At 40.8% G+C, this 22722-nt stretch overlaps 1 protein-coding gene across 4 annotated transcripts in view; it reads right to left on the bottom strand.

Moving 5' to 3' along the window:
- KCNH6 (potassium voltage-gated channel subfamily H member 6) overlaps positions 1–22722 on the bottom strand; it is a 150695-nt gene that overhangs the window by 9304 nt on the left and 118669 nt on the right. For 2 of the 4 annotated variants that reach the window (XM_072111176.1, XM_072111178.1), the window contains 4 exons: positions 9736–10161; positions 8904–9303; positions 7581–7780; positions 2404–2451 (listed from right to left, as the gene is read on the bottom strand). In XM_072111176.1, coding sequence (XP_071967277.1) covers positions 2404–2451; positions 7581–7780; positions 8904–9303; positions 9736–10161 — 1074 coding nt within the window. Of the gene's footprint in view, positions 1–2403; positions 2452–7580; positions 7781–8903; positions 9304–9735; positions 10162–15400; positions 15813–22722 lie in introns of those variants that run through there. The other 2 variants (XM_072111179.1, XM_072111177.1) reach the window with 2 other exon arrangements.

Here is a 22722-nt window from a genome sequence, read left to right as displayed (position 1 = left end):
TTTAATGTATTTTTATAGATGCTTCAATTCTCATAACAATCCACTCAAATTCATTTAACGTTTTGGTCAAAACATGACTTTCCTCAGATACAGATTGAAGAGAAGTGGGTGCAGATAATTGTGTAAGGAGCGGTATCCGCCACTTGTGACCCAGGCAGCCGCAATGTGTGAAGCGGAGGATACCGCTACACAATTATCTGCACCCGCTTCTCTTCAATCCGTATCTGAGGAAGGTCATGTTTTGTCCAAAACATCATATGAATTTGAGTGAATTGTTATGAGAATAAAAGCATCTATAAAAATACATCAAATAGAGTGCCATCTTCTCCAATCTTGCACATATCTGCAGTTGGGATCCTAGTTTGGTACTAGTGCTGTGAAATTCCTATAGAATTATTGAACTGAAGAGGGGCTTCCATCAGCAGACGCAGCCATAAAGTCCTGACTGGTAGTGGGCGGCAGTTATAGTTGACTTTGTGGTACTTTCTCCCATCCCCCTTCATCTCTGGAGCCCAGTGATCTTGGGTTTTTCTATACCTCTCTCACCAAGGCTCTTCTCCCACAATTTCTAAGTTTGGCTGGACAGCCAGGTTGTGGAACAGTTGTAGTTGTCCCACACTTCTTCCATTTATGGATTATGGAGGCCACTGTGCTCTTAGGAACCTTGACTACTGCAGAAATTGTTTTGTAACCTTGGCCAGTTCTGTGCCTCTGAGCTCTACGGACAGTTCCTAAGACTTCACAATTCTCATGTGCTCTGACATGCATTGTGAGTAAATATGAGTGTCACAGCAGAGGATCTGAATACTTATGAGATATTAATGCGGTATTTCAGTTTTTATTGTTAAATAAATTAGGAAAAATATTTACATTTCAGTTTTTTTCTGTCAAGATGGGGTGTAGAGTGTAAATTAATGAGCAAAAAAAAGAACCTTTTACCAATTAGCAGCAATGATACAAAGAGTGAAAACGGTTTGAATCCTTTCCTTACCCACTGTACATTACTGTAATGCATTATCTTTCTGCAATGAGGACCTCTTAGTACCCTGGCATGAGCTACTGTCAAATCAGGAATGGTTAGAGGTGGGTCTTTAATCTGTAGCTGGGACACTGTAGTTGGCCCTGTATTGGGTGTTTTTACCTAAAGTTCTATGAGGGTAATTTGGCTGAGAAAGTTCTAAAAATACTACCTAGTGTTGAATCTGGAACATTCTGGTTAGAAATCCTTAGAGAAATTGATCCTTACTCTATAGTGGGGGCTCTCTGTGAAGCAACTGTATGTCACTGGAAATGCTTAGTATGGGAGGCATTGTGGTTGGCAAATGCAGTGGCACATTTTAGAAGGACACTGTGGCTTAAAAATATCCAGATGGACTGTTGTTTGAAATATTATTGGGCGGCTGAGAGAATTTTAAGAGAAAATGATCATACTTGATGTTTAGGGGTACTTGATTGGTTTAACCAAGGGGTGCATTGGTTAGGTGAGAAACTTTGAAGTACAGCAAAAGACAGCAATAGACAAAAAACAGTTTATTAAAACCATGCATAATGCAATGCATGCATATATCGATGTCCACTGCATCTAGCAAGCTTTTAGTGATGTTGATTAGTGTCATTAGCTATATTAATGTGTGTGACCCTATAGAAAATGACTGTGTATGTGAACTCCTCCACCATCATCATTATAATCACATTTTCTTAGTTATAGATTGCAGGACCAACCTTAGGCATATCTCAGATTGTATAATAGCTAAGTCTGCAAAGATAGAATTATATAAGAAAGAAGAATTGCATATATTAGATACATATGAGGTAGGTCATACGTCTGTGGAGCGTGGAGACACTTGTCTCTCTTTCAATAATGTACAGTATATGCAGAAGTAAGGTTTGGCAGGACCAGCTCCACCTTTCTAATCCAATATACATGCCAAAATGTCGCACTTACACTTATTATAATACTGAATTTGGCTTGTCCATTCATCAGAAGGCAGACAGGCATTAATGGGATCCTAGATAGATCCTTGTAGCAGGACTGGGTTTAACTCAATAATGTGGAACATTTATTATACATATACTACATTATCTTAAAATCCGCTAATCCAAAAACGAGGATTGGCTTCTCCTGGGTAAATGTCTTTTCTAATGGTGTTTGTCATACACTTTGAGGGTTATGTCTGGCGATCTTATCTATGTGTCTTCTAAATGATTATATAAGTCAGTGTCAGTGTATGTTATGTCATTGGCGGCACTAGGCCCGCAGCTATGGAATGACCTAGCATAAATGCTCAATGTAAAATGTCTCTGTCAATAAGTCACCTCTCCTATGCCATTACATGAGAAGTACCGCTGTTCCATGCTACCAGCTGACTGACATGGAGCAGGAAGGAAAATGTATGCCCTTGCCTGGCAGATGATCTTTGCTTGAGATCCAGCCGCAGGATGAATATTAGCCTTTCAAAGGGAAGAGAAACCATGAGGCCCTGGCAGAGTACAACATCCAACACCATCCCAATATAATCCTAGGCAAACTGTATGGATTCAATGAACACAGGAATCCTGTAAAGACAAGATCACAACACACACACACAGGATCCCTATCACACACACACCTTCTAAAACACCAAAATCCAATAAACCTTGGAAAAATCAAGTTGGGAAAAATTAGATTCAACCATTTCTTTTTTATCTGTTTTGGGAAAAGTTCATATGTTTTCAGTATCAACAAACTTTTCCGCAATCCTGAATGATAAGTTTGTTGAATTGTAATTTACAGATTCCTGCAATTACAAATCCAAAACTGAGTGACAAGTCGTTCCCAAAAACAGAAAGAAGAAATAGCTTAAAGTAATCTACCATCAAAATGAAGCATGATAGACACTTACTCATAGATCCACTGTGACTGTGGTAATCTTCTTATATGTGTTACCCATGGCCGCCTTCCTTCTAAAACCAACTTTTAAAATTAAAGTTCTGTGCAAAAGATTCACAGGCTGTTACAGTGTGCATGGAGCACTTTCCCCTCCCACTGTGAGGTGAAAATTTCTGTGCTGCAGTGAGATTACATTAGGCAGGGATGAGTGCTGAGGGAGAGAGGAAGGCAGTGTAACTGCCTGTGAAGCTGCAGCACAGAGGGACTCTGGGAACTTCCCCAGTAGCCCTTCACACTCATTAGCATAATCTTAAAAGTTGATTTTAGAAGGAAGAAGGCCATAGTTAACACATATAATAATATTACCACACAGTGTCTGGATCTATGAGTAAGTGCCCCTGGTTTATCAATGTTTGATTTTGATTATAGATTTTCTTTAAGGCTAAGTTTACACCTGCATTCGGACCTCAGCTATGATCATCAATCACTAAAATGATAATAATGGAGGTCTAGTTGATCTGTTTCCATGTCCGTTGATTTCAATGGACATGTAATGACTTCCGTTAGTGTTCTTTGGCACCTCTTTCATTATGCTTCCTTAATTTGAGCGGAAAATAGGATTGAAGCTGCAGCACTATATTTTTCTGTCTCGATTAACAGAAGCCGTTAAAATTATTATATTTCAGTGATGGAAGATATAACGAAAGTCCAAATGCAGATGGGAACTGGACCTAACAGAGTAATTTTTAATAGGAAATGCTCATTAAAGGACATCTAGTACCAGGATTAAGGTTTGCAAGCCGAGTACACTGACAAACCGGTGTGTGTCCCCTCTGACAGGATCTGCTCTTCATTTAGCTTGTTATGCCCTTGCTTAAGGTTTTAAGAAATATGCAAATGAGCCTGAGGTGCTCCAGGCTCAATAGATGTTAATGGAGCCTGGAGCACCTCAGGCTCATTTGCATAATTTGTAAAACCTGGTTTTGTAATGACAAGGGCATAACAAGCTAAAAGAAGAGCAAATCTGGACAGAGGGGGCACACACCAGAATGTTAGTGTACTTGGCTTACAAACCTTAATCCTGGTGGTAGATGTTCTTTAAAGAAAATCTCACAATTTCAGAATTCCTGGCATGTTATAGAGATGGAATTAGTAAGGTCTTGACCCATAGACTGATTGCTAAGAGAAAGAGACTTGCAGTAGCCTTACAGGTTGCTAGTAGTGTAGACTTGTGCCATGTTAGCCATAGAGAGTAGAAGAAGAGAAGTAAGCCAATACCTTTCACGGCTGACTTTGTATATTTGATGGTGAACTTTTGAGAATACTAGTTCTCTTTGTCAGAAATGTCTGATGAAGAGAACTAGTATTCTTGAAAGCTCATCATCAATTATACTCAAACCTGAAAAGGTGTCGCCTGATTTCTTCACTCTTCTTCTAGTAGCCTTACAAGAGCTTTTCCCCTTACGTCAGGTTTTGAAATGCAACATGAACCTGACCTTGCAGGCTGTTCTCAGCTTTGCTTGTGAGTAAATGTCAGTACAGGCAATCCCTGGGTTACGTACAAGATAGGTTCCATAGGTTTGTACTTAAGTTGAATTTGTATGTAAGTTGGAACTATAATTGTAATTCTTTTTTTTGCCTCAGTGACAATTGGAGCTTCAAAATTTTTTACTGTCATAGGACCAATGATCATCAATACTTCATTACAGACACGTTACAGCTAAACATTGCAGCGTTGGAGTAAAGTAAAGCATCCAGAGAGCTTCACAAGAGGACAAAGTGGTCAGAGGTGTCCGTTTTTAACTAGGTGTCATCTTTAAGTCGAGTGTCCTTAAGTAGGGGACCGCCTGTATATGGCTGGAAAGGTGTTGAAGGGGCATGGTGCTTGTAAGATTGCTGCAGGCCCCTCTATTATAGTGATCAATGAGAGTCACGGTACTTGTGCGTCAACACATATTATGGTTGATATGATTCTATAACATGTCAGAAGATAGAAAGATTGTACAAAGATCCATACAAACCTATCCCCTAGTGAAACAGACATTAATATTACACTCACCTGCCTGGCACAAAAAAGAAAAACAAAAAAACAGCAATGGTTATCCAGTATTACAGATGTAATTACATTTCCCAAAGACAGTATCGGCATGCAGACATAACCCCAAACACAACAAGGAAACACAACATATACACAGGAACACAAGGTCTATGTTCTAACACAAGTACTACACACAGACAGGATTCCTGAAGATGCGGTGATAGTCCCCATGATGGCGGGATGCTGAGATGTCACCTCCGAATATCTGTATAGTCAACACTGACAGGATTAACTGCAAATGTACTCAACCTTACAGATCCTCACAATAGATTGGGGTCTCCAATCTCAGGCTCTCTAGTTGTTCTAGCACTACAACACCCAACATTGTAGTAATAAGTGGTACTTTTACAACAGCTAGAGAGCCACAAGTTAGACACCACCACCCTAGGTAGTACGTAATACGTTACCTAAGACATTACTTATATATATTCCAATAATTATACATTTTTGGAGAGAAATCTAGCCATAGCTCATAGTAGTTCACTAGTAGTTCAATAGTTGTATAACACAATAAATAATCGGATAGATACAGTTGCCGGCTGTTTCATGTAAACCCTTTGTTCATGTAAAAGTTAATTTTATTTTATAAAAGTATATGAAAATGCATGTAAAATGGTGTTATTGAGAACGTAACAATAAAATGAACATGCTACATAAACTGTGATGTATGCTGTAGAAAAAAAACTTGAAGCAAAAGTAATAATTAAAAGTAATTGATGATACAGATGTCTCATGTACCCACCCAATGCAAACAATGCAAACTATATCTCATCCTGCAAAAAACAAGATGACATATGGGTAAATCAACTAAAAAATGTCATGGCTTTTTGAAGGCAGGGACAGGATTTTTTTTTTTATAAAACATGAAACAATGTTTATATATCTGATATTGTCATATTCATATCAACATATTGGATAAAGTAAATATGCCAAAGCAGTGAATGAAAAAAATCAACTGTCCTTGCAAAACACTCCATGAAGCCTTTTCATTTGATAATGACAGAATGTAAAAAAAAAATAAACGCTTAACCCCAAAGATCCAAAATAGATTGCATATAAATAAACAGGGTTACCTCATATGGCAACTACTTCTTTAAAAGGGACCTATCAGGTAGGTTACACACAAATTATATATACAGGCACATACAGGTTACGTGCAAGGCTAAATTGGAGGTAAAAATAGCCAAGAGGGTATGCAGGCCACTACCATAATGCACCAAAAATATAATTTGTATACATCACAGATTTTCTTTCCAGGATAATTTATCTGTCTATGAGGAGTTGCTTTAAAGTGGCTTTCACAGAAGATTTATTTTGCTGTGGGTCTAGTAGTCATCTTTTACTACTATGAAGCACTGAATTCAGCTCTACATATTGGGTGGTTTGTTATTAATGGAACCTATTCAAATGGAATACATGGTGTCATTGAGTTGTCAAGAGTGGGAGCCTTCTACTCTACCTAGAGGACGATGATTCCCAGCAGAGGACCCCATTTAGAACCTTCATATGTCTTATATTGGCAACCACATCATAGTAAGCCTGTCAACCTGTTTGGGACTACTAAACCCTCAGCATGTGTTTATACAACCAGCGTTCAGGGTCCCCAGGATATTTAGCTCACCTCTAGCTACAGTTAGGTGAAAACTGCCTGGAAAGGTGCTGTAGCTCTGCTTATGGGTCTAAATGCGGCCTCGGGCACACATGCAGTATGTCCGGGTAAGCAAGGGGCTGTATCTCTCACTCCCCAGTATCCAGAGTGTGTGTAATGAAACGAGAAGTTTCAACCAACTTCCAAATGCACACTTTGCTTGGACTGGAGGCTTCATATGCAACAGAAATAGCATAAAAGATATATATATATATTTTATCTCCTAGGCCAGGAAGTGAAGCAGCTCTGCCTCTTGATAAACTTGCACAGTTACACCAAGGGAACCATAAGATAAGCCACAGAGAATGATGTGTTTATATCATGTTTACCCAGCACCGATCCTAGCAGAATAATTATAAAGATGATTAAATCTGCACTAGACTTCTTTATTTGTGGCCATATTTCTGCTTGGCGTCTCATTTTTACGGACATTCTATAAAACACAGGATTATTTATTAGGCCTAGAAGCTGTATATATACAAGTTATATATTCTCTGTGGGATTAAATCAGCAACTTCTGTATGCCTTTTTATTTACTGAAGCAATGTCTAGAATAGTAATCTACCAAATTATAACCCAACTAGGAATACATTCTATTTGTGAAAAGGAGGTACAGCAGCAAAGTTTATCCTTTCCAGCATAATAATAGGCAATATATAGGCTGTACATGCAATAATGTATGACACATGAAAAAAACATTATTGTCTTAAATCATGAAAATACAATCTGCAGACAGCATGTTATAGAGCAGGAAGAGCTAAAATAATAAAATTGTTAAATTGGGAAAAGATTAAACACAATTTACTATTCATTCATGTTTATGACTAGGTAACTTTATATAAGTATACATCAATCTGCACAGCTCCTCTTCCTTTATAACATAATATATAAACAGATTGTAATTGTTGTTTGGTTGTCTAAGAATTGTTTGGTAACTGGAGAGTTAATGCTAATAATTTACTCACCGCATTCATATCAATGCCATTGGTGTAGGACCATGCGTGCTGAAAATATTCTTCCAATCGCTGCCTCAGTGGGTTGGGAATCTGGTGGAAGCGGATGAACTCCTTCACACGTAACATCTGGGTGTGGTAACGTGCGGTGCCGGAGTACAAGCGTTGGATGATAGCGGAGACATTTCCAAAGATACTGGCATACATCAGGGCTGAGAGAGACAAATATAAGATGTGTAACATTCACAGCATAGGAGGAACAATACAAATATTCATAAACTTTATTGAATGATTCAAAAAGTGTGTTCAGAGGGCCCAGAGGTTGCTCTCAATACACTATGGGGCACATTTACTTACCTGGTCCTGTCGCGATCCCCGAGGTGCGTTGTCCGACGAGGATGAAGTCCGGCGGGATTCACTAAGATCGTGAGGCTGATATCCTGCATGTGTTGCTTCCCCGCTGAGGTCCGCCGGAGTTCACCTTCTTCTTCCCGGTGTATGTGAGTGCATGTCTTGGGGCACAATTTGAATTTTAAATCCCGCGCTCTTTCCGAATCAGTCGGGTTGTCCGATGTCCCATGCCCCCCGATTTTTGTCGCATGAAAGTCGGCGCCAAAATCAGATCGGGTGCGCCAAAAACCCTTAGTAAATGTGCCACGTTTGTTATTACCACCCATGCCACCCATTAACGATTTTTCTCCCTAATTCTGCAAATACAATTTTCTGTTTGATAAATAAATTTGTATAAAAAAACATTACAAAAGCTGAGCTCCCTTTCCAGACATTGTACCTGGAAGATGCCACAAAGAATGGAAATGCGACTTGGGTCCCTTTTGAAAATGTTTCCATAATCTTTTGTGTAAATTTCATTCCTGGTTTTGCCTAAATACTGTCACTATACAATTTACACTCTACATTATGAGCTCCTATTTACTGCTTAGGGAGTTAGGTAAAAAGCGTAGTTTCCATAAAACCCAATCACTGCTTTAGGATTATGGTCCTGGAGAGCCAGATAAGTGGAGAAGGAAGCTTTTCAATAATATAAAAATACTAAATTTCTAATATTTTGAACATTGAACAAAATGTGGCTTCCTTTTTTCCGAAACCTGTCATATTTAATCTAGCGAAGTGAATATGACTGAAATGCAATATTATACACAGCTTAAGGGATAGAAAAAGAAATAAAGCCCTTGTAATAAAGAATTTTGTATACGTACTGTACATTAATTCATGATGACCAATATTCCTAGTATATTGAGAATGATCAAATGCAACATACAAGTCAAAGGCTATACAATACAGGCCCCACCTGGGACAAATGGATCTGTTACTTACATCCAATCAGCATAACACATATAGAGAAGATCTTCTCTGAGTTGGTGTTTGGGGAGACATTTCCAAATCCAACACTGGTCAGGCTGCTGAAGGTGAAATATAGAGCGGTCACATACTTGTCCTTGATGGAGGGTCCCGAAGAAAGATCCGTATCATTGTAGCTCTTTCCAATTTGGTTGGCCAAATTATCCAGCCAACCAATTTTGTGCTCCATGTAGGGTCTCTCCACATTGCCAATGGCATACCAGATGCAGGCAAGCCAGTGGGCTATTAGGGCAAAGGTACACATGAGAAGGAATAAGACGGCAGCTCCATATTCTGAATAACGATCCAGCTTCCGAGCAACTCGTACTAGACGTAGCAAACGGGCCGTCTTCAGTAGGCCAATGAGGGTGGTTGTCTGTAAGAGAAAACAACATAATGTAGATAAAAAAAACATCATGCAAGCCTTTAGTACTCCAACTGTCCCGAGGAAAGCATATATTTTTCCTTTCTACTTTATCAGATGTGATTTTCTAGTAAAGGTAACCCTGATGCGCTAATAGGACATACAGGCATTTTTGTGTTCATCCTCTGAAAAACTAGTAATTCCCATGAGAACAACCTGATACTTACAGTAGGGATTGCTGTTAATCCAATGGTTTCCAATGTTACTTAGATTTGGCAATGTTAATGTATATGGTGGCTATTTATTTATCAATAGCTAGTAAAATAAAGATGCTTGGCCAACATATGTCAAATGAAGACCCAACATGAACTTTTCCCATTGAGTAGACTTAAAATGTCATTGAGCTAATCAGAATATAGGTATGGCCTGGTTAGGTATTCTTACCTCATCTGTGCCCGTTCTATAGATAAGCAGATCAAAGGGAATCGCTGCCACCATATCTATAAGGAACCAGCCTTTAAAATAATGGATAGCAATCTTCGCCGGGTGGCTAACCACCTCATCATTTGTGTTGACGTAGGTGGTACGGAAGTTGATGACAATGTCTACAATGAACATAATGTCCACTATCAGGTCCACGATATCGAGGGGGTTGCAGGAATAGCCACATTCCCAAGTTCTTTCTTCCTCCTGGTCGTTCAGGAGAAAGGCTGCTGAGTATGGGGTAAAGATAGCAGTGTAGATGACCAGCAGCAGGATTAACCAGTCCCACACTGCTTTGAAAGGGCTGTAATGGAGGATGGTCCATCGGTGTATCCGCGGTGCCTGCAGCTTGTACTCTGGCAACACGTCTGCCCCTAGGGAAAGGACCTGCGAGTGATAAGAGAGTAATTATTCAGCATATATAATGCAACTCTTTTCATGTTAATTTGTAACTTATAAATTTTGTATTTGCATAAGAAATAGTAAAACACTTCAGTGAACTGTCGTAAAGAACTTGTAGGAAGAGGTGTAACAGCTGGGAATCATCTGTCCCATGGCCCCTTACTGTAATGTATATACAGTCTTTTCTCAAAGCGGTTGTCTAGTTTCTGTAAATAAATGTTATTGTTTGTATAATAAAAGTTACAGTTTTCCAATATACTTTTGTGCATCAATTCTTTGTGGTGTTAGAAGTCTCTGAATGGATTCTTGCTGTAGTGTTGTGAGCTTCAGACTGCACCCAGGTGTATCCAGCTGTGATTGACATCCTGGCTGGCTCTCTGTGCTAAAACCATGTTCATACTGTGCGTTTTGATTACAACAGAAGATGCAATCCACCCATGATCACATGCTGCGGTGAAATTGTGTTTCCAATGTAATCACGAATGAAGCCTTTGGATTGTTTCTCAAAACAAAATCAAAACGCTGTGGGGCACATTTACTAAGGGTCCGTCGGACACATTTACTAAGGGTCCATTGGACACATTTCAGTTGGGTTTCCCAATTTTTTTTTCGTTTTTGTAGCTCGCAGTCATCTTGGTTTTGACCTGGTTTATCTGACTTTGTCAAGTTGTGTGTCTTGTGTCTATTTGTTATCTGTCCTACTGTTTTGTGTACTTACCAGTGAAGGGACCGCCACCCAGTTGTTGCCTGCAGTTTAGGGCCATGAAGTTGGCAGGGACAGAGGTTGTGAGAAGTGCAGGGCACACAATTCTCTTGACATCTCTGCCTGCTGTCATTCTATAGAAGCTTCAATGTTTTCTTACAATGTTTTCGTACAGTAGTTTAAATCCAATTGACCAAACCTTTTTTTTCATAGCTTCTGATGTCAGGTTGTCAGCCAGACATTAAGAGTCTTAAAACTATGGACAGAGACTTGTTCTTTACTATTGACTATTTACTATTGTCTGTACAGAAGTATAAAAACAAGTCGAAACAGCGCTGTCCACCATTAGGAATCTGTTCCTTCAGGAATAGAGATAGTGGTTTGCCTTACATATCCACCCTCCAAAGTTTAAAACGTGCTCTTAAAACCCATCTCTTGAGGCGGGCCTATCATACTCGCTAACTGCATGAAATGTCAACTCTCCCTTTAATAATCTCTATCTATTGTTCCATATGACTGTTTGTACTCTGTAATGTAATGCTATATTTGTATATGTCTATGATTTGTAAAGCGCTGCAGAATTTGATGGCGCTATATAAATAAACATCATGTCAAAGTCCTGCTTGTTGGTAAGGGAGCTGCCTTACAAGATAGCAAAGAGGTGTGGCTTTCCTGGTCCCGTCCTGTAAAACTTATTTGCATATTTCCCAGAATTCTCTAGTGGAGTATCAAGGGCTATGCGCCTACATGGCGGCCGTAATTGGCTCCAGAAGGAGAACTTTTACTTCCCGACCATATTGACAGACCAGACAGACTTCTGAAAGTCAGCTGACTGAAATATGTTTGGCCATGACGGCCCTTCATTAGCATCAATCATTTTACAATAAATGCAGGCCATCATATATCCCTATTACCACAGAGATGTTCTAATTAGAACTTTACATAACATGAAAAACCCAGTGATGTCAGTGAGAACAGTGTAATTGTTCTATGGTGGCAGTACCAGGGAAATGGACATTTGCTGCTTGGTCCCCACGACACTTAGGCATTCAGTGCCGATGCAAACAGATTCTGATCCACATGTTGTATTGTTACCCACCATTTGGGTTATGTAACAAAGTCTTCAATAAGTAACAACAATTGTACTTTTGCACCAAGATACTGCTATGAATTCTAATGAAAGAAAGAGTATAAAGCAATACTGGATTGCAATAAAAAAAAATATTACGGTAAACAAAACTTTCCTTTTGTTCTAGAAACAGATTTGTCCACAGTCTGATATCCCAAATCATCCCTATTCACTTGAATAAAGAGCGGCAATACCCCACAGACTACACACCCAATGGTAATATTACTTGGACAACCCCTTTGATGCAAAGTAGCAGATTCTAAGTGAATTAATTGTGACTATGCAAAGCTACAGGAGATGAATTTCAGTATATAAATTCTTAGTTTTAGGTCTAAAAATACCAGGCAATAAAATGCAACTGTCATAAATTTTTAACTCAAAGGCTGGGAATGCAAGGGTGGTCCTTCTCTTGCCTATCCAGGACAGAGAGACGTTAATTCTTATGGACACAGTGCACGAGTCTGCAAAGGGCATCGGAAAGGCGAGTGGATGCTAATTAATCCCAATCAATGTGGGTGCCAGCAGGGTGCATGAGTTGTCAGCCAGGCAGAAGATCCCTTCCCCCATCCCCTACGGCTTATGATTAACCCCTATTCACCCTTGAATTTGAAAATATTAAACCACCATGGTAATTAAGAGACCCATTTACTGCTGGAGGAGTCTGGACCCTGTGTAGTGATTAAAGTTCTTCATATGTGTTTCTGTGTAGGGGTATTTTATTTTAAAAATATTGTGAAATATTTTTTAAAAATCTATTGACAAAACCAACCCCTATCAATGTCACTTGAGAAGATTAGCCTACTGCACTACTATTTCAATGCATTGTCTACCTATGAGACAGCCTTCACCCTCTGAGTTAGGCTTGCAATAATCCATGTGTCTGGTACAAAAACAACCCCGTACAGATGATCATAATTGATTCTTACTCGAAATAAACACATTTTGCCACATAGGAATGGCCCTTATTGTTTTTTTCTGTATATATGAAGCAAATTAATATAACATACAGTGGTTCAATGTGCAATATTTAGTCATGAGAAAGACAAAGTGCAAATTAATGTCATCCAGTCCCTAGAAAATCTTTGTTGTCTTGACTTCCAACATTTTAGAGTTTCATGATTTATGTGATAAAAGATAGGGTAAAATACAGAAGCAATGTTGGAAAAATGAAATCTACCCGTACTGCTTCCATATGAATTAAGAAGAGAGGAAACCATAAGGCTTTGACATCAGCAAGTGTGACCACCTCTATCAAAGCAGAAGTTTTGGGAGTTTGCCAGGCATAATAAGTAGGAGGAAAATTGCATTGGCATCAGGGAAACAATTGTTGCTGCTCATCAGTTTTGGAAGTGGAATTCATCATTTAACAGTTTGTGAGCCTGCAAACTATTAATGCATTAAGTTAGTTCTACTTAAAAGGTGTGTTAAATAGTTTAGATTTTTTGACATCTACATTTGTTGTTCTATTCACATATAAAGGGCAATTAAATTGAAGGACTTATGCCAAACCTCCATAGCTCAAACTTGCTCTTAAAACTAATCTCTTTAGGCAGCCTATCACATTCCCTAACTGCATGAAACTTCAACTCTCTCTTTCGAACCTCTCACTTAAGTCTCAAGGCTTCTCCCAAGCTGCAGCAATTCTCTGGAAAGCCTTTCCCCTGATTTTTAGACAAATACCAACCCTCCAAAGCTCAAACTTGCTCTTAAAACCCATCTCTTTGGGCAGCCTATCACATTCCCTAACTGTATGAAACTTCAATCCCCTTTCTGTGCACTCCTCTTAGCTGTTATCCGCCAAAAACCAGATACCGAGCTACAGGCTTCACTTCAGTCTCTTTGACCATGGACCATTATACAAGCTCTTATAACTCTTGTGTCACACCTTCATTCTTATAGAGTGTAAGCTCTAAAGCGATACGGAGTATGATGACGCTAAATAAATAAAGATTATTATTATTGTAATATACTTTGTAAATCAACTCTGCATCCTGTCAGTGAATATAAGCTATTAAATTTACATTTAATGGATGTGATCAGGAAAGATTTTCAGCTAAACAATTGTCTCTATTTACTAACAGAAAACATAGTTCTTGAAAATGGTAAAAAAATGAAAAAAAATCAAATATGTACTTTAATTCTGTAGAAAAACCCAAACCCTGTTTTGGAATTCATCCATTGACAATAAATCTATGGTAGCTACCATACAAAGTAAGGAACATACTGTATGTTAATACCGCAATACTTTTACCATTTTGGTCATGTTGTCTTTAAGTCATATAGAGTTTTACTGTAATAGTAATATATTCTGCTATGATACATTAGGTGATGCTATCAGGTACGGCGATATGGTTTCTATTGTTCTCTATAGCAAGACGAATAAGCAATAATAATAACGCATGGATACACTGCCCCAATTATTACGGTCCAGCAAAGCTCTGCCTCACTTACCATTGCTTTCACTGTATATATTGTTATTATAGCCCTTTAAATGTTTCAATAAATAATTCATTTGTTCTCCATGTTACATTAATGTTTCATCACACTGGATACATACAGATATCATAAGAAGTACAACACCGCTTCCACTGAAATGGCCTCCGCTGCACCTTCATTTCCAGCATATGAATAAAATAACAAAATGACAGAGAGTTTACCGCCAAACCAACACTTACATAAGGACTGACAACAGCTGCTTGTTCATAACTATAGGCAGGAGAGTGTGAATATCACCCATTACTCACCTCAAAAGTTGTTAGATGGTAAGGAACACAAAATATGGCAGAGAGGAGGTTTGCGGAGCAAATGACCTGGTTTGTAGGAGGCAGAGAGAGGGTCGGGGATGGTTTGGCACAGACATGTTTCTTTATGCTACAGATAAGAATCACTAACTGAGCTGGAAAAAGCTGGAGGATTATGTCATCCTTTGCTTGCCTGAGAGCGACTTAGGAGAAACACAAGGGAACTTTGGGGTGCACATTGAAGATCAGGAGGAGTAGGGTATCACCTACCTCCCACAAACACACACAGGTAGGTTTAGTGTGTTCAGCTACAGTTCAGAGCCAGGATGAGCTGTCACTATTCAGAGATGCTTGTATGATCTTATGCTTTCCACAACACCCCCCTTCCAGCTCATCCCAGAACCCCTCCTACTGGCTCAATATAGCTCTGTTGTCACATTCAACCAAGTCAAAGGGGGGGAGAAGGTCTGTGTTTGACAGAAGACTGGAAGCGAGAGCTGACTGTATTAACTATTGAACTGATGAGCAAGCAAACAGAATACTTTACACTTCCTTGGCGCCTAAGTCCCACAGAGAAGACACAGGGTATGTGAGAAGAAAGAGCGGAGGAAGGTGCCAGGATGCAAAGCTGCGAAAGTATCACACACTTACCGGCTGCAACTGGGTTCTCAGGCTCATGTTTCTTGTATATGGGTGACCCTGAGATACTCGCAGCTCTGTCCTGCGTAACATGACTTCTCCAAACACTCACAGCCTTGGCTCTATCTGTTTCTGCATCAGCAACCCTCTGTCTCCTTTACTGTACTCACCAGCACCTCTGCTTTTTGTTATACTCTACTGTTTGCCACCTCTGTACCCTGACAGCCTGAATTCTGGGTGTTACTGAAGGGACCCCCTCCCTTAAAGTAAATCTACCACTGGATCCCGGCCGAAATGACCTCCTCACACCACCCTCTGGCCTCTGTACCGCTGATCCCAGGACATATTTTGTTTAGGGACAAAAGCCAATAGTTCAGGCAAAAAAAGGATTTTATAATCTATGCAAATTAGGCTTTGGCGCTTCACTCACGTCACCCTGACGATTCCGCGCAGCTCCGACACTTAATTATGCATGCCTCCATCTTCGTTGTGTTCCTCCCCTTTGGATCGAGAGCCAGTGACGTCACTCGGCTCTCAACACTAGTTTTAACCCCATAACATATCCATCATAAGAGAGATCAGTCAGTGCTCAAGACCAGATATATAGCTAATGCAGATCAAGTGGGTACTGCCAGCACACCCTCACAATCATCAGCAGAAGCTGACTGTTACACACAACTGGGGTCATGCTTTAACTGCCCTCATCCCTCATTGGAGATAATCCCATCATAACAGTTTAACCTAACAGGTTTTCAGATTTCAGGTTGTCCAAGGATTGCCATTGGTTGTACCATTTAGGTTAATGTCTATGAAACTGGCATGTTTAGTACATTGCAATACCAAAAAAACTTAATAGATACCCCTGTTTCCGTATTGACTTACAAACTAAAAATAAAAGATTCAATTATTTTCCCTGTAAAGCTCTCAACCAGCTCCATTAGCAACTCCCAACTTTTTGCATCTTTTATTTAGGTATTGTCCAACTGATTTAAATGAGAACTTAACATTTCCTCTCCATCCCCCCCAAATTACCGTAGTTTAATTATTTTTAGCTCTTTGCTGTCAAAAAGACAGGGGCAAGCTGCCTATCCCAGCCCAGGGCCACCCATCTGTCAGTTGGTAACCTAATTAATATAGTTTAATAGTAGTTTCAGTATTTCTATCTTCCTCCTGATGATGTCATTGAAAAATGTATCAGAAATGCAGGTATTTTCCCCAAGATAAGAAATAATTGTTAATCAGTTGTTCATCACTTCATTAAATATTGTAACTCATTAACTCATTAAGGACATCCTATTGGCACAAATCAAAGGAAATCTACAATCAAAATCAAGCATGAAAAAACCAGGCACACTAACACACAGATCCAGGCACCGTGACTGTGGTAACCTTATATTTACTATCAATGGCCTCTTTCCAGATGACCTCATTGCTGTAGCTTCACGGGCTGTTATATACAGGAGAGGATACAAGCCATGTGAGGGGGTTATATATAGGAGAAGATACAAGCCATGTGAGGGGGTTATATACAGGAGAGGATACAAGCCATGTGAGGGGGGTTATATACAGGAGAGGATACAAGCCATGTGAGGGGGTTATATACAGGAAAGGACACAAGCCAGGTGAGGGGGTTATATACAGGAGAGGATACAAGCCATGTGAGGGGTTATATACAGGAGAGGATACAAGCCATGTGAGGGGGTTATATACAGGAGAGGATACAAGCCATGTGAGGGGTTATATACAGGAGAGGATACAAGCCATGTGAGGGGGGTTATATACAGGAGAGGATACAAGCCATGTGAGGGGGTTATATATAGGAGAGGATACAAGCCATGTGAGGGGGGTTATATACAGGAGAGGACACAAGCCATGTGAGGGGGGTTATATACAGGAGAGGATACAAGCCATGTGAGGGGGTTATATACAGGAGAGGATACAAGCCATGTGAGGGGGTTATATACAGGAGAGGATACAAGCCATGTGAGGGGGTTATATACAGGAGAGGATAAAAGCCATGTGAGGGGGTTATATACAGGAGAGGATACAAGCCATGTGAGGGGGTTATATACAGGAGAGGATACAAGCCATGTGAGGGGTTATATACAGGAGAGGATACAAGCCATGTGAGGGGATTATATACAGGAGAGGACACAAGCCATGTGAGGGGGTTATATACAGGAGAGGATACAAGCCATGTGAGGGGGGTTATATACAGGAGAGGACATAAGCCATGTGAGGGGGTTATATATAGGAGAGGATACAAGCCATGTGAGGGGGTTATATACAGGAGAGGATACAAGCCATGTGAGGGGGGTTATATACAGGAGAGGATACAAGCCATGTGAGGGGGTTATATATAGGAGAGGATACAAGCCATGTGAGGGGGTTATATACAGGAGAGGATACAAGCCATGTGAGGGGGTTATATATAGGAGAGGATACAAGCCATGTGAGGGGGTTATATACAGGAGAGGATACAAGCCATGTGAGGGGGGTTATATACAGGAGAGGATACAAGCCATGTGAGGGGGTTATATATAGGAGAGGATACAAGCCATGTGAGGGGGGTTATATACAGGAGAGGATACAAGCCATGTGAGGGGGTTATATACAGGAGAGGATACAAGCCATGTGAGGGGGTTATATACAGGAGAGGATACAAACCATGTGAGGGGTTATATACAGGAGAGGATACAAGCCATGTGAGGGGGTTATATACAGGAGAGGATACAAGCCATGTGAGGGGTTATATACAGGAGAGGATACAAACCATGTGAGGGGGTTATATATATAGGGCAAATCCCCTCTCCTCAGCTGTTGTAATTGGTTTCAAAATGCAATTAAAGCGCAATTAGAACGCTAAGTGTGACCGCGCCCTTAGAAGTAACCAATAAATTAAAAAAAAATGTACCGTATATACTCGTGTATAAGCCAAGTTTTTCAGCACAAAAAATGTGCTGAAAAACGTCCCCTCGGCTTATACACGAGTCAATACTTGTAAAAAATAATTAAAAATGGACAAAAAAAAACAACTTATATACTCACCCTCCGGTGGCCCTGATGCGCAGCGGTGCTCCCCCGATGTCATTGCGGCTCCTCTTCTGGCTTCCCGGCTCCTCTTCTTGCTTCCGCGCCGTCTTCTGTCTTCTTTAACATCGTGCTGGGCGCCGCCATTGTTCTTCTCCCGTGCGGCGCCTAGTATGACGTCAGCAGGGCATGTCATACTAGGCGCCGCACGGGAGAGAACAACACGATGTTAAAGAAGACAGAAGATGGCGCGGAAGCAAGAAGAGGAACCGGGAAGCCAGAAGAGGAGCCGCGATGACATCGGGGGAGCAGCGCTGCGCATCGGGGCCACCGGAGGGTGAGTAAATAAGTTGTTTTTTTCTTTTTAATTCTGGGCTGACTGTATACTACTGGGGGCAGTGCTGTATACTACTGGGGGCAGGGTGTATACTACTGGGGGCAGGCTGTATACTACTGGGGGCACGCTGTATACTACTGGGGGCACGCTGTATACTACTGGGGGGCAGGCTGGGGTGGCTGTATACTACTGCGGGGCAGGCTGTGGTGGCTCTGTTACGAGCCGAAACGCGCGTCGGGGATATCGCCATCCCGGACAGTGGAGGTCCACTTCATCTATCCTTTTGTTCATTGGTAAGGTATTATCTCTACCTGTTTGTGCACATTACCTATGTTTATGCATGTTAGCAGCTGTGTGCCACTTTACACCTGTTGCCTTCATTATATGTACCTTCTGTCCTTACCTATTACATGTGCATGCTTTGTCCATGTGTAATTCCTCCTATGTCTGCCCGGGGTGACGACTTTCTCATTTGTTGTCGCCGCCTTGCACTGTCATTCCCCCTCAGCATTGTCTGAGGATTCTCATCCTGCTTTTATCATTATGTCTTAAATGGTCATTAATAAAGTATTTTTTACTGCAATTATTCAGACTCAATTTGGTCTTTCATAGTGCTTCCTTTTACCTCTCTTTCCCTGTCCCTCCTCAAAGGGGTACCTTTTGTTTTTGTGTATGCTCATGGGAAGCCTCTCTTTGGTGTGTTACTTACCATACCGGTCCAACCCACACTTTATTACGTACCACATGGATCTGGACTTACTTGGTATATAGGTTTGATACCTTCACCTCCCTTCTCTCTCCCCTCCTGATTCTCCTGTTGTTCAGGCTGTGGTGGCTGTATACTACTGCGGGGCAGGCTGTGGTGGCTGTATACTACTGGGGGCATGCTGGGGTGGCTGTATACTACTGGGGTGGCTGTATACTACTGGGGGCAGGCTGGGGTATCTGTATACTACTGGGGGCAGGCTGTGGTGGCTGTATACTACTGGGGGCAGGCTGGGGTGGCTGTATACTACTGGGGGCAGGCTGGGGTGGCTGTATACTACTGGGGGCAGGCTGGGATGGCTGTATACTACTGGGGGCAGGCTGGAGTGGCTGTATACTACTGGGGGCAGGCTGGGGTGTCTGTATACTACTGGGGGCAGGCTGGGGTGGCTGTATACTACTGGGGGCACGCTGTATACTACTGGGGGCAGGCTGGGGCAGGCTGTATACTACTGGGGGCAGGCTGTATACTACTGGGGGCAAGCTGTATATTATAGGGGGCTGGCTGGCTTTATACTTGGCTGGGTCTGTGACCAATGCATTTCTCACCCTCGGCTTATACTCAAGTCAATAGGTTTTCCCAGTTTTTGGTGGTAAAATTAGGGGTCTCGGCTTATACTCGGGTCGGCTTATACTCGAGTATATACGGTAACTGCTAAAAATTTCTGAATTTAAAAAAAAACTGTTTACTGTGCAAAATTTTAAAAATATAAAGAGTGTGAAATAATTCCAATTTACATGTTAAATAAGGTCCATGAAAAAAATCCTTCCTTTGCACCTGCCCTGGACCAAGTCGCAATATAAACCAAAAAAGTGATACATCAGTGAAAAGTTGCACAGAACATCTGGCAAACAATGATACATAAGGCACACTGCACAAGGGGCAGCTAAGGCGTACTTGAAAACAGTACGCCTTCACAGTCAGACAGTAAAAAGTCGCAAAAAAGTCACAAAAACGACAAAAGTTGTAAAAATTAGACAATCTGACTAGCAGAAATAATGATTCATGTCCCCCAAAGTGTTTGGTCCGTGAAATCCAGCCACCACATAGTCCCGGATTCATGGACCGTGCATGTTTGTGCGTTTTCAGCCCAATTGTAGTGTACTGCAATAATTACCTGACCTCTGTGTTTCTATGTTTGGAGAAAATCAAGTACCTTGCGCCAATTGCATGAATGATGAAGTTCTGACATTTGTTTGCAGTTAACAATGAGCGATTCTACTGCGATTATCATGTGAGCAAAGTCGCCATGGAGGCCTAGTCTCACTGGACTGGAAAGTAACTAATGATAACACGTGTCGGTTGTAAAATCTCTTAGGAACATGGTAGCAGGATCACAGTTAGACACAAACACGCCTGAGTGCAGGACATAGAACAGGCAAGGAAATACTTTGATTTGTGACATGCAGTATATAGGAATGACTTGGCGGCTGGAAAGAATTCTCATCTGAATGGGTGACTAAGAAAAAGCAGCAGAGAGGCTTATACTAAGGCGTAACGCTTCTCAGAAACTATGCTGCATCCATGGCTGACAGGCTCAGATCTCATTACAAGGAGAGAACCGATAATTTAGGTGAATATAACAATCTATGAAAGGTCTAGGTTGTCTTTTAGGGATTATGGAAAACAGGGATATGGAGCAATTAGTATCCAGGGTCTGTGCCATTACGTTGTGTGTTTGCATTGAAAGTAAACTCTGACAAACTCCAGGATCGGTCTGAAGAGGTTTACGCTATGATCATGAGATCAGCACCTGGAGGTTCCTTTGGAGCCATGCCTGAAAGGCTATTAGGGACACCAACACCAATCCCTTAAAGGGACTCTAGTACACACTGCAACATTTTCTTATAGTAACCAGAGCATCTATTATCTTATAAGAATCCCCATGTTTTATGTAAAAAAGCATAATTATTATATAATAAAGATGGATTCGGCTTCCTATTATACATTCTCCTTGATACATTTGTGGATTTCTGCTTGTTTTCAATTCTATTCACATCTGTACATTTTTTCTTACTTCTCACAGCTGAGAGTTTGATGCAATGTATCCTGTCAGACTTCTACCTTGTTTTCATTGATTCAATTTGTTATGGGAGCAACGAAAATAACTGATTCACTACTTATTGGACTTTATAAAGACCTGGCAGAAACAATGGGGCACACCTACTTACATTCCCCCTGTAGTGCACTGTGCCGCGATTCACTAAGATCGTGCGCCCTATATCCTGCATGTGTCGCTTCCCTGCTCAGGTCCGCCGGAGTTCACCATCTTTTTACTGGTGCATCTAAATGCTTGGACTTGCCACAAACATGAATCAGTCAGATCATCTGATGGCATGCCCTCTAAATTGTCGCATAAAAAATCTGGCGCAGCTGAGACACAAAAGGATTGTGTGCGCCAAAATCCCAGCGCAGACACAAGCTAATTACCTGTGCAAGCCGTGTAATCCCCAAAAAGGGCGCATAGTCCAATGAAAGTGAGCATTGTGACCCTTAGTAAATGAGCCCCTATGGGTATATTTATCATTAGGTAGGCTCTTTGGGACAGTTCTATGACTGTCCATGGAGCTCCACTGACTGTCAGATTTTTATCTAAAGTTGCTTCACATGTGAATGATAATTCTGTTGGTTTAAGCTTCTATGTTCCTGTTCTGTGAATGGCTCTGTGCAACTTTTTTTAGAGTAAAATATCGCAAAAAACTTGATTGCGGCACAATTTTACCATTTTACCTCTAAAATGGTAAAGGTTTCCCAATGACTACAAAAGGGTCCGCCAGATTTCTATAATGGGGCTGGCATTGTACCTGACAAAAGCTATGTTATTTGGCCTTTTAATAGAGTGAATGATATTGACCACTGCCATGGTCATAAGTGTCCTCTAGGGGGTCCCAGGGGCTTTCTAAACTGGCCTATGTGTGACATCTCTAATTTGTAACTATGGCAATGACAAAAAGAGACATCACTATTCAGTGATGGGAACCATAATGACATCAGTACTATTGCGGCTGCTGTCTGGAAGGACAATGTTTTATATCGAGTCAGAGATGTCATTTTATTATACACCATTAAACAACTATCCCCCCAGGTAGGATATGAAATATCCTTTCTAGAATCCCCTCTTTTGTGTGAAATCTCACCTATTTACCTATAAAAAATCTCCTCCAAAGTCATGTGAAAATAAGCATTGACGAGTCATATCTG

Source organism: Engystomops pustulosus, chromosome 6 (genome assembly GCF_040894005.1).
Source record: "Engystomops pustulosus chromosome 6, aEngPut4.maternal, whole genome shotgun sequence".
NCBI classification, from domain to species: domain Eukaryota; kingdom Metazoa; phylum Chordata; class Amphibia; order Anura; family Leptodactylidae; genus Engystomops; species Engystomops pustulosus.
The sequence above is the reverse complement of the archived record's forward strand: the minus strand, read 5'-3'. Positions and strand labels throughout refer to the sequence as shown.